Raw genomic sequence first — 12,788 nt, forward strand, 5'->3', positions numbered from 1 at the left:
CAAACTCTGCCTCCGCCAGCGGCCAGTGAGTGAGTGGGGTTTGCTGTGGGCGCCGTTCAATGCCATGTCTGCACCGCGACGAACCAGAGCGGTATTTTTCAATAGGACGATGATAGTTAAATCAACGCTCCTCTTCCACCTCCTCGTTGGTCCTGGACCGCTGCTCCATCATCAACATCTCGCTCTCTGAAGAACACCTGTGTAAACGCCACTCAAGAGTACTGCACTCGCTAGCGCCATGTCAACTACTGTTGCCCCTCCGAAGCCGGAGCTGTCGGAGCTCTTTGCAGAGATTGAGACGAGATTCAAAGCAACGCAGCTCGGCCATGACAGATGGTACATTCTCGCCTTGTCTTGCATTGCTACCGGTCCAGAGCCCGAATTCGCCGCACAACTCTACCAATACCTCATCGCCAAGCCCGAGCTCCAGAGCAGCGAGTCCCGCCAGCGCCTGGTGCGTCGTCTACGCGAGGCGCTGTTCAAGTCCATCTGCCTGATAGGCGTATGCAAGCCCATCGAATCCATCTTGGCAATTGCGGCGATTGAACGTCCCGAGGATCGTGATTTGTCATCCTCGCGCGAGGAATGGCAGGCTGATGCAGACAACGAGCGGCGCGCCCGCGAATGGTTCCTCAAGGTGTACACGCGCAACGCCAAGGACACCATTGGCCTCTTTGATGCCCATAAAGACTTTTCCTGGACGTCGATTCACATCACCTACGGCCTGTATTTGTCGGATAGGCAGATCTTGGATGATGTAGAGACGCAGCTAGTGGTTCTGCCCTGCATCATGAGCCAGAATCTCAAGTCAGAAACACACTGGCACATTCGCGGCACACGCCGTATTGGCGTATCAAAGGAGGACACTCAAGTGATTTGGGACTCGGTGCAGTGGTTTGCTGCATTTTTTGGAATCAAGTTGAACAAAGTCCCGACAGTGGACGAGATTGAACCGGACGTGTAGACTTTGGATACGCCAATAGCTAGCTGCCCCTCGCACTGGTAGTCTCGAATTCATCAGCTATCCCAGCTTCATCATTTGTATAAAAATATGCAGCCATGGTCCGCCGCCCCGCCAGCCACACATATACGCCTTCCAAGTTGGTCCAGGTAAGGCTCTAGAACGCCCATGGCAGTCTTGGCAAGAGAACGAGGGCCATTACAGTGTGTAGCATCTGGTGGTGTCGAGCTTGTCGCCTGGGATGTCTTGATTTTGTACTTTGTATATTGTCTACTCAAATCATTCTAAATTATGTTGACATTCAGTCATGGCAAACTGCTGGCGCCAATACTCCAAAAGCGAACAGTATTGAAAAGTCTTTGTCGCTCCGTTCCAGAAAAACAGTAATGCTTCTAGCGCTGTAGTAAGCGCCAATTTTGTCAAACACCGGTGCCTGGGCGAGATGCCCGGTGTTGTTATGTTGTAGTGATAACTTCCAGGAACAGAATCTTCTCCCATTGGGGATCGTGAATGAAGATAGGTCGTCACGATGCTGGCATCTTCAAGGGCCGGAAGAGTTGAGTCGCTGAAATCCGCTCATATCAAGAGTTTAGTGAGAGCTAGTCTCGGAGGCAGAAGAGGAGGAGGAGGTGACGGAGTCGGTAGAACCAGTACGGGCGGTCTTGGTGCGCTCACTGCAAGACAAAGTTAGAAATGAGCTTCCGCCACATGTACCGCGTAGCCTTGAGAGCTTTCTCGAAAGACATGGCGGAATTCCAGTCTAGCAAACATACTAGTGAGAGCGGTCCTGGAGGGTGCAAGCCCATTTGCTGGTGCCGGCCTTGATATGAAACTTGATGCCACGGTTCTCGCCAAAGTTGTTGACGGGCGCGCCAGCCGCGGGAGCAGCAGCGGTGGTAGCAGCCGAGGTAGGTCGGGAAGATGCTTCAGGCATGTTGACGGTGTTGTGATTGGTTGAGGTGGTGTATATGTTGGGGACGTGTATCAGTTTGCGGATGTGACAGACTCCTCCAAAACAACAGTTGAGTAGATATGTATATAGAATCAAGGTGAGAGAAAATAGACCAGACTTTCGAAGAAAATGCCGAGATACAAAAGGGCAGATAGGGACTTTATAACATTCCCACCCTCACCCGCAATATCAGCTAGGTCCCCATTATACGGAGCGCACTGTATGGGGGGTGTGCTAGGAGTGCCATTTCGGCACCGAGACAGGGTCGCCAAATGGCGTCTGGCGTATTACTCGCAGGTCAGCCAGCCAACCAACTTACAGCTAAGACGGAGGGGAGGGCAAGTGGCCGGCCGGACGAAACGGCAAAGGCGGCGGGACCCATCCCATGACTGACCGGAGACTCCACGGAGGGCTTGAGACGGGTTTCAGGCACTTGAGCCAGACACTAGCGAGGCAAAACGAGGGTAAATGCAGCGACGACAAATTTCATGCGTGTTGACAGCTGCATTGGCGTAGATCTTCGAGTTGTCAGCAACTCTAAGCTTCATGACCGATCATCTTGGTCCGTAACAGTACTATCTGAGCCCCCCTTGATGATGATGCCGCTTTTAATGTGTAAAAAGTCGAGACAACCGTGGTCACAGACAAAGTGAGCCATTTTCTGACTGGGCTTTTGCTGCTCGATTTACTAAGACGAGTAAGATGGTACACACCATGATAATCAGAACGGTTTGGACGGCAAGACGCGCAGCGAGAAAAAAGAAGCAAGCCACTCGACCTGAACAAAGTATAGCGCTGTGGAGCAAGAGAAACAATTTGTATTCTGTTTTGAGAAGAAGGCCCATGGGGAATACGGAGCATGAGAAAGCCGCGAGGACGCGAATGCATAGACTAATCACCTTGTCCACTAATAAAAGCGTAGCCTTTGGTGGTGACCAAGCACATCAAGTAAGTTGCCTAGTAATACGTTAACCTTTTTCAATGCTCCCTTCCCACTTTTTGCCTGCCAGTTGGAAAACCCCGGCCATCTTGCCACGATGTGAAATCAACCGCGGAGAATAACCAACTAACTACTTGGTAGTTTAGCATGCCATGCAAAATTGCGCAAGTGTGGCTGGAGCCCAATCCGACGCACTTGGTAAGGCAATCCGGCTCCTCCGCACACCCACCCACCCTTTTTGTTAGCACAAGGATGGTGGTGTTTTGCGAAAGAGGCATGTTGCGACTTGGCACTTGTAGGGCGAGTTGACGTGTAACAAATGGCAGGCGAGGCAGAGCAACTTGAAAGAATGACTTGAAAGTCGGAGCAAGCCAAGCAGCGTGCAACTGACTGGGAGCTTGTGGAATAGTTGTCGCCCGATGCGACGTTTGCGTGACGCTTGGCGTTGATCTTGACTACTTGTAATGCCTTGGTATTGCCAATGCGTAAATCCCGGTAATTCCACGTCTCACGGCGATCCAACACAAGTGAGAGAGTCCGACGATCATTCACTGGTGCGTCCAACCCTTAATCTCTCATAGCGCCGTCTCCAGTGCTCAGCTGGGCGAGCGCCAGAAGCCAGAGAAGCAAAAGTCGAAGCCAGACAGGGGAAAAAAGAATGTTCGTGCGGCAAAGGCTACCTAGGTAGGTACACAGTGCCAGGTACACAGTGCCATGTCCAAGCAACCCCAGAAAGCGTGCCGTGGACGTTGGCAGGATTCACCATTTCAGTACCCAAGCCCTTCTAGAAGAAAATGCGACCCGCCGCTAACAGCGCCTCTGCAGGTGGCGTATTCTAGAAATGCTGTTTCCTTTATTAATTTGTTTTCCAAATTGCCTTTTTTTTTTTTTTGGCTGCTCTTTTGGCTTCCGGATCTGCCGGCCGACACGCATCATGGCGACGCTGATATCAATCCTTGTTTGCCGTTGAAAGAGCAGCAGCCACAAATACAGAGCGCGGCGCGCACATGGCCAACTCACAGTGCGGGAAAATGACGATCAGCAGAACAAGCTTTTTTTGTGGCTGCGGAAGACACAAGCCCTTGTTCTCGTGGAATGACTTGGCACTTCCACCAACCCCCGCACATGCTGCTCCATTGGCTTCACCCAAGTGGTGGCGTCTGCTAAAGTCTTGCTCGCTACGTATTGGGTAATGTATCCGTTGAACGAGGCAGCAATGTCATGTTCCCCCGTCTTTATTTGGTTTGACCTCTTTTTTCGCTCCTGCTCCCTCAGTCAGCTCTTTGACCCAACCGCCCACAAGTAACGTGTCCAGTCTGTCTCGATATATGCGGTGCCCGGCATCTTTCGAAGACTCGAAAACGCAACAATGAGCAAAATCAAGCGAGACACGCAGTACACTATACCAGTGCTGTACAAAATGAACTCGTTCAATGCGAGCGGGCACACCGTCTTCCTTGGCCACATGTCCGTTCTAGCTTCCTCATTGAGTTTCTTTCCGGCGGAACCGTGGATCGCCCTAACAAGGCGACGAAAGTTGCCAACAAATTGCTTGTCCATGTGTAACTCCAACACCACTGCATCTTGCCTAGCTCGGTGTTGGTCCTCTTGTCCCTCACCCACCTGATTTTGCGATTTTCCGTACGAGTATTGATACGGCTCCCTCAAGCATACAAAGTTCTCAAGATCCAGCAGAAAGTGACTGATCTCTTTCGGCTCTACCAAGAAGATTTTGGAGTACGCCGCATCGGACGGAGAGGCTCCTCCATCAAGACGGAGTAACCCTTTCAAGCCGTGCTCCAGGTTTCTGATTACCTCGTTGATGGGGTACTTTTTTGAACAGTGCCATCGATACTCGCGCAACAGTCTCAGACACTTGCCCAGGAATAACTCAGGCTCCCCCGCAGGTTTTGTGATCTGCGTCATCGGAATGGCCAGTAGACCAAGAATAGGGCTCACAGCAGAGATGCCAGTCGCGATCCGCCAAAGCAGCTTTTCTTCCTTTGTAGGAAACTCAAAATACCACGCAATAGCATGAATCATCCCAAACAGGGCCGAGGCGAGCGCCAGAAAATATACGACTGGATGAACAGCATGGTTGCCATTATCAAAAGGGATACTGTCATTCGGGATTCGTAGATCTTTTTCGCGGCTCGATTTGCTCTTCTCGCTCGCGACCTCGTTCTGGTTGCGCATGATTGCCCATAGACTATCGTAAGCCTTGACGAAAACAAGGGAAGCCTTTCCATCAGCCTCTTTTAGTTCTGGTAACTCGAATTCTGAGGCTCTGTCGACATTCTGAGGCTTGTGTATGTTTGTAATGTAAATTGCGACACCGCAAATGGCAAAGGATAGCGTCACCGCTTCTAGCTGCGAGAGCTTCAAGTCTTGGATGTAGCGTGTGATGACTGAAAGAACCAGTTGCATAATCTGCAAGCCAGCCAAGGTTTTTGCCATCCAGTCCTGCTTGGACTTATCTTGAAGATCCTCTTTGAGTATCTCTGGTCGTTTGTGGCAGTCGAGTAAAGACATGGCCAGCTCTCCCGCCGTGAGGCAAATCTTGATCTCCTTGCTAGCATCAACATATACGAAGCCGCCCATGTTGGCATAGTAGCAGTGCGTCAGAGTCCACTTATGTGCATCATCTGGACCTGTCTCTGCGTGCTCGCCCTTTTCCTCATCGCCTGTTTTGATGTTGCCGCCAAACTTCCGCTGCAGCCACTTCCATGGGTTTCCATACCACCAGGGCCACTCGACCGACTTTTGCTTCGCCTCCATTGCCTCGAGTGCTTTTAATGCCATGCGGAGTTGCAATGCAGCCTGTATCAAGATGAGCTCTGGGAATAATACGGTTATGACCATCCACTTCAGTTTCCGCCCAATCCTTGTTTTGGCGTCATCCGTCTTGTCTGGGATATTGAGGTGCTGGACCGTCCATGTGCAAGCGATGATGGTTGTCAGACAGCTGCTGATAATTGACCAAGTGCCGCGGTAGCAGGACCCGGTCTGCCAGCCAACTGCTTCATCGGTATAAGCTTGAACAGAACAGTTGCGAGCTATTGCCAGTGTTGGCAGGGCCGTCACCAGCCACAGATACTTGAGCATTGAGTAAGGAGTCCCCTTTGTATAAAGAATAGGTCGAAAATTTTTCTGCTTAGTTGGATCAGAGGATAACTTGCACTGGGCTCGGAGCGGTATGAACTTGACTGATACCTCGTGGAGAAGGGGGCGGCAACTAGAGGGTGGGCGCTTACTGCGTCTCCTGCAGACTTGAGTCATGAGCTGAGCTACGAGGCGAAGACTTGGCTGGTATTGCTAACCCCCGGATAATGTGACAGTCAGTTGTCAAGGAGCAAGCTGGTTGGCTGACTACTGGTTACACACGCACCTCGCGTTTCTAAGATAAGCGAATTATCGACAACTTATTTCGTCTGCTGAATCATGCATATTGTCGCTACAACTGCCTAAGAATTATTTTTCAGAGTGTTTCTCCGCAGCATAATCCGAGTGCATATGTGGCTACCATCAGGCGGTTCTAGGCAGTGGCTGATTGGGCGCCGGACCACGGCAGCCTCAGCCCGGGCCAAGTATAAGCATGGACTAGGAGAGCAGGCTGATTGATATCCTATCATCCTATCCAAGATTTGCACTTTCGTCACCTTGTCTCAATCACCTTGGAACCATCTTGCACCGCTTCTCAATTCTATCGAATTTCTCCCCAAGTTTCGCTTCTAGAGGTGCGATGAGATATCTTTGGAAACGCAATCAACGCAGCCAAACTGCCACAGACAGCCTGCGCCAGCTTGCCAGCGCCGGAAATTACGACTGCGTGGTAGAGCATATCAGCAGTGACGGCGGCAATCTCAATAATACCGACAAATATGGCAGGACAATCCTACACTGGGCTGTCATCGAAGGAAAATTCGAGCTGGTGACATCGCTGCTTGAAAGGCAAGATATCGAGATAGGAACGACCGATTGGTTAGGAAAACCAGCGATATACTATGCGGTTATTTGCGAGGACAAGGAAATGGTGCAGCTCTTCTTGAATAAAAAACATGGCAAAAAAGGAGAGAACCCGCCGCGAGACAAAGATGGCCGGACTGCTCTTCATGACGCTTTGGATTCGGGCAGCAATGGAATGGCAGAGCTGTGCTTGGAGCAAGAACTTATCTCCTTGCCTGACTCCTGTGGACGAACACCACTGATCCATGCGGCAAGGACCGGGAATACGTCAATGCTACAACATCTTCATAGTCACGGCGCCAGCATCGACTCAAGCGACGAGGAGAAGGGCCGAACGGCGTTACACTGGGCTGCTTATTGCGGGAGCGAAGAAATGGTGAAGGAGCTCGTTCTTATGGGCGCTGATGTTACGGCAAAGGACCATGACGGTCACACAGCTTTACATATGGCGGCGGCGAATGGGCACCTTTTAGCGGCAACGCTTCTCCTCGAGAACAAGAAACTCCAACATGAGCATGCCGCCATGTCTAAACTGTTGATTGAATCCATGTCAAACATCGAAGAGAGAGATGCAAAGGGCAATACGCTGCTGCACTGGGCTGCACTAAAGAGCAATGCGACAGTTGTTGAAGTCATGTTGCACTCTCTGGGTGAGAGGGATGCGGCCATTTTAGCAATGCAAGGTGAATACGATGAGACACCGCTACACGTGGCAACGTTTCACAACGATACGGCGATGATCAAGGTGATGATGAAGCATCTCGGAGAGAAATCAGATGCAATACTGATGAAACAAGATGGAGGGAAACGTACGGCGCTACATTTGGCGGCGCAGCGCGATATTGCGGCGCCGGTCAAGGTCAGTACGCTGCTGGAATGCCTCAAAGAGAATGCTGGTGCAATGATGATGATTCCGGATCGGTGGGGATGGACGCCGCTACACCATGCGGCGAAATGTGGCAACACGGGGGCCTTTGAGGTGATGTTGGAGTGTCTGAAGGAGAAAGCTAGTACAGTGATGGTGATGCTAGATTTGGATAACAGGACGCCGCTGCACTGGGCGGCATCGAGGTGCGATGCAGGGACGGTAAAGATGATACTGGAGTGTCTCGAGACCGAGGTTGCTTGCCCCCTGATGGCTATGGAGGACATTCACAATCGCACGCCACTACACTTGGCGGCAAAGGGCGGCCATACGGCGACGGTCAAGGTGATGCTGGAGTATCTCGGTGAGGATGCTAGTGCAATCATCATACTTCGGGATGATCAGGGAAACACGCCGCTGCACTGGGCGGCGGCGGAGAATGATAATGAGGCGACAGTAGTGGCGATACTGGAGTATCTCGCGGACACTTCAATTGCTGGCAACGCCATGGATATAATGGACCATAAGAAATGCACGCCTCTGCACCTGGCGGCGAGGCGGGGAAAGGTGCCAATGATCAAGGCGATGCTAAGATATCTCAACAAGACGGAGGGTGCCTCGTGCCTAACAATGATGGATGATGATGGAATGCTGCCGCTGGAGTATCCCGTGGCAAAGAAACTTGTCCAGGAGACGGAATTTATAATCGAGACGGGGCCCAAGCAAGAGACAGACAACATAAACAGGTAAAAAAAAAATGACCAACAGGTTAAAAGGGTTCAAACATTGCTACTCTGTAGCACCTCTCTCACGAAGTGCTTGTATCACCGGACCATGGCCCAACGCCTCTGCCCGACCGAGTGCCGTCAGTCCCGCCGCCCTCGCGTTCAAATCGACTCCGGCATCAAGAATCAGTCCAAGCTTGTCCCCGGCATCAGATCGATAGCCCAGATACGAATGCTCCGGGTCTCCCGCCGCCAGATGCAGCGCCGTCTCGCCGGCGGCCGTGAGCGCCTTGACATTGGCGCCCGCATCTTGAAGAAGCCGGAGCTGCTCCACGCTTCCGTGCGCGGCTGCGTAGAGAAAGGGTGTCGCGCCGTCATTGTTGACCGCCTCCAAGTCGTCGGGGGTTGCCGTGGCGAGCAGGGCGCGGAGAAGATGGGCAGAGCTTTGGGCGGCGCGGTGCAGCAGCGTGTTGCCCTCATCATCACGGTGGGCCTTGTTGGATGCAATGGCGCCGTGGTCGAGGAGGATTTTGATGGAGTCCGGACCGTCGGCCAGTGCAACTTCCAATAGTGTGTCTCCGTTGCTGTCCGTGGCATTGGCATCGGCACCGGCGTCGAGCAGCAGCTGGGCGACCGTCAGGGACTCGGCGCGAACAGCCTCGTAGAGAGGTGACCGCCCGTCGTGGTCCTTGGCTTGCACATCGGCGCCGGCATCGAGGAGGAGCTTTGCAATCTTGGGCTGCCAAAACATGGCCGCGGCGTGCAGAGGCGTCCCTCCATTCTCGTTGCGGACACTGACATTGGCATCGGCGTCAATCAACTCTTGAACTATGGTATAGTGCCCGTTGGCGGCAGCCGTGTGCAGTGGCGCGACGCCGTCGCTCGTTTGCGCCGACACGTTGGCCCCTGCATCGATGAGGGCTTTGACAGTCTTGCGGCTGCCCGACTCGACTGCGTAATGAAGCGCCGTCAAGTCCCTCTGCGATGCGTCTGCCGCGCAAACGTCAGCTCCGGCGCGAATCAACTGTTGCAGTTGCTCGACGTCCCCGTCGAGGGCTGCCTGAGATAAAGTCGCGGCCTCGTGGCACGGCTGATCCGAGTCTGTCCGGCCGCAACAGGCACAGCTAAGGGCTGCTTCCTCGATGTCGCCAGCCATTTTGAGTGATGTGTCGGGTAAGATGGTGCCCAAATCGTTCATGCAGCAGTATGCGAGCGCTGCAAAGAGGTAATAACAATTGAAAGCAGTTGTGCGCATCGTCTGAACGATGTTGAGGGGTCGAACCGTACGACTATATACTTCGTTCGGTCCAGGTAGTTATTCATCGACCCATAGTAAACGCACGAACACCAGTATTGATTGATGATTTTGACCACCGACATACTATAACCTCTGCTGCCTTGAGCCCCATAGTTAGCGATCCATGTGGAATACAACTCGTCAGGTTGCCGTCCAAGCAGCCTGTGCCGACCAACCACCACGATAATGTCATCGTTCTACACCATTCGTATTCGAGCCCTTGTAAATGCAGTCCTATATAAACCAAAGCGAAGAGCGTGAATCGTTCACGCTGCTCCACTATGAGCACCAACAGCACGTAGATGACCGCCTTTGGCTGGGGCTGCTAGGGGCTAGCAGTGGAACTTTTGACAGCAGCCCTCATCAGGACTGTGGCTCATCAACTATGCATGCTGTTCAATGACATGTTTGTTTATCGTTTTATGGGTGTAAGAAGCCGGTAGTAAAGACTCCTTTCAGATGCCTGTCGCCTGTTGGAGTTGTGGTTGTACGAACGCGGGACGTGTTACATATGTTGTCTGACCTCTCTATAACGGAAAATCCTCGGATCGGACCTTTACTTGTGGCTTCAAGTCGCTGACTAAGTCTGAAGCTTGGCAGCTTCCAACCAGCCATAGCCTTGAATATGGTGGGGCTGGTTGACGCTCATTGGCCACTCATGCTAGGCCGCCTCTACCTTTCACTGACGCACGCTGCCACTGCCAGGCTGCTGCCACGCCTGACCATCTCTCGCAACGTCAACACTCGTCTCTCAAGCCTCCTCTCCGTCTTTGTCTGAATCTCGCCAAACCACCACCTCAACCGCCGCCCGCCGCCCATCTCGTCGAGCGCCGCACGCAGTCTCCTACGCCCACCTACCAACGGCCACCTTCATTTTTCTCTCCTTCCGCCGTCGACCGTCACAATGAACCCTGAGTAGTACGTCTAGGCTCCACCGCTCCGTGCGCTTATCCCCTGAAACCCCAACACATGCTGATAATCCACTGCAGAGTGCCCAACGACGTTGATGGCTCAAAGATTCCCGCGATGCAGGCGCTCCTTTGGAGCTCTCTCACGCATACTACTTGCAACCCGATGAAATGACAAACGCGCCCGATGGAACCATGCGACACCACATATGTGCAGAGCAAACTTGTGGCTAACGAATCTTGGCCCCCAGATACGACTACCTCTTCAAGCTCCTCCTCATCGGTGACTCTGGTGTAGGAAAGTCGTGCTTGCTACTTCGTTTCGCCGATGACACATACACCGAGTCCTACATTTCCACCATCGGTGTTGATTTTGTGCGTCCCAGCCAGCCAACCCCTCGGGCCGAGGAATTTCGAGTATTCTAACAACCGCGACAGAAAATCCGCACCATCGAGCTCGATGGAAAGACTGTCAAACTTCAGATTGTACGTGGCCGATGCTCTCGGCATAGTTCCTCTATTGGAAGATGCTAACCGAAGCAGTGGGATACCGCCGGCCAAGAACGCTTCCGCACCATTACCTCTTCCTACTACCGTGGTGCCCACGGCATCTGCGTTGTCTACGATGTGACCGACATGGACTCGTTCAACAACGTCAAGCAATGGCTTCAGGAGATTGACCGCTACGCCACCGAGGGCGTCAACAAGCTCCTAGTCGGCAACAAGAGCGACATGTCTGATAAGAAGGTTGTCGAATACACTGTCGCCAAGGTACGATTCGCTACCCCCAGGCCGACGAAACTCGGCTGCTCATTAGCTTCTCACTGACAACCGCAGGAATTTGCCGACTCGCTCGGAATCCCTTTTCTCGAGACGTCTGCCAAGAACGCCAGCAACGTTGAGCAGGCTTTCCTCACCATGGCCCGCCAGATCAAAGAGCGCATGGGCACCACAGCAGCCAACAACACCAAGCCCAGCGTACAGGTTGGCCAGGGCCAGGGCGTTGGCAACAACTCGAGCAGCAGCTGCTGCTAGACGAATGTATTTTATGAAGACCAGAAGAAGCCCTCACGGCGACAAGACATGGTTGACGAATATCTGACGGCAAGAGGCAGAGAGGAGAAGATTAGTTGCGCAAGGTTGTGGATAATGTGGACAGACTTGTCATGACTTTTCATAGTTTCCGGGTTTCCTTTTTTTTTTCCTGTTTCAGCTCATTGGTTCCCCTTCATTTTGTTGTTTTTCCAGAGCCCAATCTTCCCGCTGCGATGCGTATAGAAATTACATCACTTGCCTCTCAAATCTGTGCCAAAGCAATCGGAGCAACGTGGGTCAAAGGGCTGCGCGGAAAGCAAGTGGAGGATAATGATAGTTGAAACCAGCTAGATTTCGACAAGAAGTTCCGAGAAGAAACGGATGTAGGAAAGAATACGACTGCCATTTTTCAAGAGTCTGGTATATATGAGCTGGCCTTTGGTGACGTAAAGACGAGCTTAATCACAGGGTCAAGGCGGCTCAGCTCGGTACTGAGCAACGTCATAAATGCAGGGCTTCTGCGTAGACGAGATGCCAACGACATGTGTTTATGAATAAGCATGGGATCCGCGAAAAGCCAAAAACATATTGCCAGGATCTGCTGCGGCTGAACGATTCAGCTAAGCGAAAACCGTTTGTGTTGAACAGCTCATGCCGCGGGAGGGAGAAGGTGGGCAAGGCAAAAAGGCATAGTCCGTGTCCCGTCTGTTCTCCGTTTCAGCCCGGCGGCGCAGCCATGGCACCCCCCCAGCTAGGCCCTTGTGCCGGAAAGGAAATTTTCACGTCTAATTATAGTTCATAAGGCGACTGGGCGTACATAGTTGCTTTGTAGAATGGAGATTGGAGGAAGTGAGAATAGAGTTTGTGGTCGGGGCGCTTGTTTCAGGTACTCATGCAAGGGCTGAAATCTCTCTTCGCTTCTGATTTTCGTCAATCATGCTCACGCGAGAATTGTTTTACGCATTTGGGGGTTCAGAATTAACTTTGCAATTTCTCTAACCGACTTTTACAAGTCCTTTGCGTCTAAACTGGTATTTCTAACAAATAAGGAAAAAATAAAGTAAAAAGTGCCCTAATCAAACGCTAGCAATCGCCGTGTAAATGATTCCCATCAGTCTTTGCAGAAGAGGGCAAAAGGA

General features: G+C 52.1%; 6 protein-coding genes across 6 annotated transcripts; 3 read left to right on the forward strand and 3 right to left on the reverse strand.

Annotated features, from left to right (window-relative positions):
- Positions 1-238: 238 nt before the first annotated feature.
- Positions 239-964, forward strand: BBA_04207 (carboxymuconolactone decarboxylase; the record flags this gene model as incomplete). The annotated part of the gene is made up of 1 exon (XM_008599304.1): positions 239-964. The coding sequence occupies one exon, from the start codon at positions 239-241 to the stop codon at positions 962-964; it is 726 nt and encodes a 241-aa protein (XP_008597526.1).
- A 586-nt stretch (positions 965-1,550) lies between these two features.
- Positions 1,551-1,895, reverse strand: BBA_04208 (uncharacterized protein; the record flags this gene model as incomplete). Its single annotated transcript, XM_008599305.1, has 2 exons — positions 1,551-1,635; positions 1,735-1,895. 2 exons carry the CDS (start codon positions 1,893-1,895, stop codon positions 1,551-1,553), a joined length of 246 nt encoding a protein of 81 aa, XP_008597527.1.
- Positions 1,896-4,128: 2,233 nt separating this feature from the next.
- BBA_04209 (uncharacterized protein) lies at positions 4,129-5,958 on the reverse strand (the record flags this gene model as incomplete). Its single annotated transcript, XM_008599306.1, has 1 exon — positions 4,129-5,958. One exon carries the CDS (start codon positions 5,956-5,958, stop codon positions 4,129-4,131), a length of 1,830 nt encoding a protein of 609 aa, XP_008597528.1.
- Positions 5,959-6,595: 637 nt separating this feature from the next.
- Positions 6,596-8,434, forward strand: BBA_04210 (ankyrin repeat protein; the record flags this gene model as incomplete). Its single annotated transcript, XM_008599307.1, has 1 exon — positions 6,596-8,434. One exon carries the CDS (start codon positions 6,596-6,598, stop codon positions 8,432-8,434), a length of 1,839 nt encoding a protein of 612 aa, XP_008597529.1.
- Positions 8,435-8,473: 39 nt separating this feature from the next.
- BBA_04211 (ankyrin repeat protein) lies at positions 8,474-9,565 on the reverse strand (the record flags this gene model as incomplete). The annotated part of the gene is made up of 1 exon (XM_008599308.1): positions 8,474-9,565. The coding sequence occupies one exon, from the start codon at positions 9,563-9,565 to the stop codon at positions 8,474-8,476; it is 1,092 nt and encodes a 363-aa protein (XP_008597530.1).
- Positions 9,566-10,610: 1,045 nt separating this feature from the next.
- On the forward strand, positions 10,611-11,649 carry BBA_04212 (small GTP-binding protein YPTI; the record flags this gene model as incomplete). Its single annotated transcript, XM_008599309.1, has 5 exons — positions 10,611-10,621; positions 10,866-10,989; positions 11,053-11,100; positions 11,158-11,385; positions 11,452-11,649. 5 exons carry the CDS (start codon positions 10,611-10,613, stop codon positions 11,647-11,649), a joined length of 609 nt encoding a protein of 202 aa, XP_008597531.1.
- Positions 11,650-12,788: the final 1,139 nt, after the last annotated feature.

This window comes from Beauveria bassiana (assembly GCF_000280675.1).
Source record: "Beauveria bassiana ARSEF 2860 unplaced genomic scaffold BBA_S00009, whole genome shotgun sequence".
Classification (NCBI taxonomy): Eukaryota; Fungi; Ascomycota; class Sordariomycetes; order Hypocreales; family Cordycipitaceae; genus Beauveria; species Beauveria bassiana.